This window comes from Tinamus guttatus, unplaced genomic scaffold, assembly GCF_059628265.1.
Source record: "Tinamus guttatus ecotype Peru unplaced genomic scaffold, ASM5962826v1 Tinamus_guttatus_pri_ptg000817l, whole genome shotgun sequence".
NCBI classification, from domain to species: Eukaryota; Metazoa; Chordata; class Aves; order Tinamiformes; family Tinamidae; genus Tinamus; species Tinamus guttatus.
Window position 1 is genome coordinate 223788 of NW_028289351.1, and position 1962 is coordinate 225749.

General features: G+C 50.7%; 1 protein-coding gene across 1 annotated transcript; it reads right to left on the minus strand.

Annotated features, from left to right (window-relative positions):
* Positions 1–293: 293 nt before the first annotated feature.
* Positions 294–1247, minus strand: LOC104572676 (olfactory receptor 51L1). The gene has a single exon (XM_010219841.2). The coding sequence runs from the start codon at positions 1245–1247 to the stop codon at positions 294–296; it is 954 nt and encodes a 317-aa protein (XP_010218143.1).
* Positions 1248–1962: the final 715 nt, after the last annotated feature.

Genomic DNA, 1962 nt, shown 5'->3' on the forward strand with positions numbered 1-1962 from the left:
TGGCAGTAGAGAGGGGGAAGGAGGCAACAACCCACAGCAAAGTGTGGGTACATGTGTTCCCCTTCATCATGGCTTAGAGGCCACCAGGAGAGAGAAGCCATCACCCCCCAGTCAAGAAAGAGACAATCTCCTCCATGTCAAGCTGGTGAGGAAGGTCTGGGAATACATAGGATATGATTCCTTTAACAGGTGTGGGGCTGTAAACTCGAGCAATAAAAGAGAAATGAATAGTCAGGATAAAAATATCTTCTTACCAGCAAAGCTGTTTGAGAAAACTGGTGTCTAACATATGCTTAATGTTCTTCCAGTGGTCTTTGCCTGTGAAACCTCAGAAGTATCCGCTGCCGAATCTGCTTAGTTTTTACACTGTACACGATGGGATTCATCACTGGGGGCACCAACACATAGATGTCAGCCATGAAGACATGCACCAGGGGAGAGGCATGTTTCCCAAACCGGTGAATCATGGAAATGCCGATCATGGGGATGTAGAAGATCAGGACAGCACAGATGTGAGAGACACAGGTGTTAAGGGCCTTGAGGCGCTCATCTCGGGAGGCGATGCCCAGCACCGTGCTGATGATCATAATGTAGGACAGCACAATGAGCACAGAGTCCAGGCCCATGGTGGAGACAACAACAAAGAGCCCAAGGATGCTGTTGACCCTCCTGTCAGAGCAGGACAGCTTCATGACATCCTGGTGCAGGCAGAAAGAGTGAGAGAGGACATTGGGAAGACAGAACTGCAGCCGGCGGAGGAGAATGGGGGTAGGCATTACCATAAAAACACTCCTTACTGCAAATGCCAGCCCTGTCCTGAGGACAGTGGAGTCTGTCAGGATAGAGGTGTATCTGAGGGGCTGTTGGATGGCCACAAAGCGATCAAAGGCCATGGTCAGCAGCACGGCTGACTCCATGAGGGAGAACGTGTGGATGAAGTAGAGCTGGGCGATGCAGGCATTGACCTTCACCTCCCGGGAGTTGAAGAGGAAGATGCTCAGCATTGTGGGCATGGTGGACACTGAGAGGCCCAGGTCAGAGAGGGCCAACATGCTCAGGAAATAGTACATGGGCTGGTGGAGGCTGGTCTCCGTGTGGATGATGAAGAGGATGGTGCAGTTCCCCAGAATGGCAACCATGTACATGGTGCACAGGGGTATGGTGAACCAGGACTGAACATTTTCTAGCCCAGGGATGCCCGTCAGAAGAAACACGTCTGGACTCTCCACGGTCAGGTTGGGAAGCATCACGATACAACACTGCTGTTGTCAGCTCTGTGCCCTAGGGCTAAAAGCAGTCCAGTTATCTGAAAGCAGTAGGGATGTCAAAGACCTTGTCTGTGCACAAGCCAAAAGCCCTCCTGGCAGCCACAGAGAAACGGGCATACGGGCATCCGTTGCCAGTATGGAGAACATCCTGGAACATGCCAAATCTTGCAAGCTGTGCATTTTCATCTTCACTGCACACTCACAGCCTTGCACAGAGAGCCTTGGAGAGTCTGAAAGGAAAAACTGAAAAGGCAGATGGGGGATTCAACAGGATCATAGAAGGATTTAAGTTAGAAGGGACCCCTGGAGAACACCTCTCTGCCTTGGGGAAGTGCTGCCCACTGTGTTGCTGCCCTGTCCCAGAAACCTTGTGCCCAGGTCCCAAGAAACTCCATTGAGAACTTGGAGTCCTCCCACATTGACCAGGAGTTACAGCATTCCCGAGGTCTCCATGGAGACCTGTGTTTAGAGATCCTGTGGGGCCTTCTGGAGATGGCAGAAGAAGATATAAGTACTGGGACTTTGCACCAAGCCCATAGCAATACCTTGTCCCTAAACTAACCATACATTCAGCCTAGACAAACAAGCCCAAGCATGAGACCTTCTGAGTGTAACTCAAAGCTCCTCCATTATCATACTGTGGACACACTTTCTGGGGACTCATTTGACAAACAAGAGCATGAAGCTTCTTTCC

Bases quoted from the DNA above. Each gene is read 5' to 3' on its own strand.
- LOC104572676 (XM_010219841.2), bottom strand. From the start codon at position 1,247: ATGCTTCCCAACCTGACCGTGGAGAGTCCAGACGTGTTTCTTCTGACG.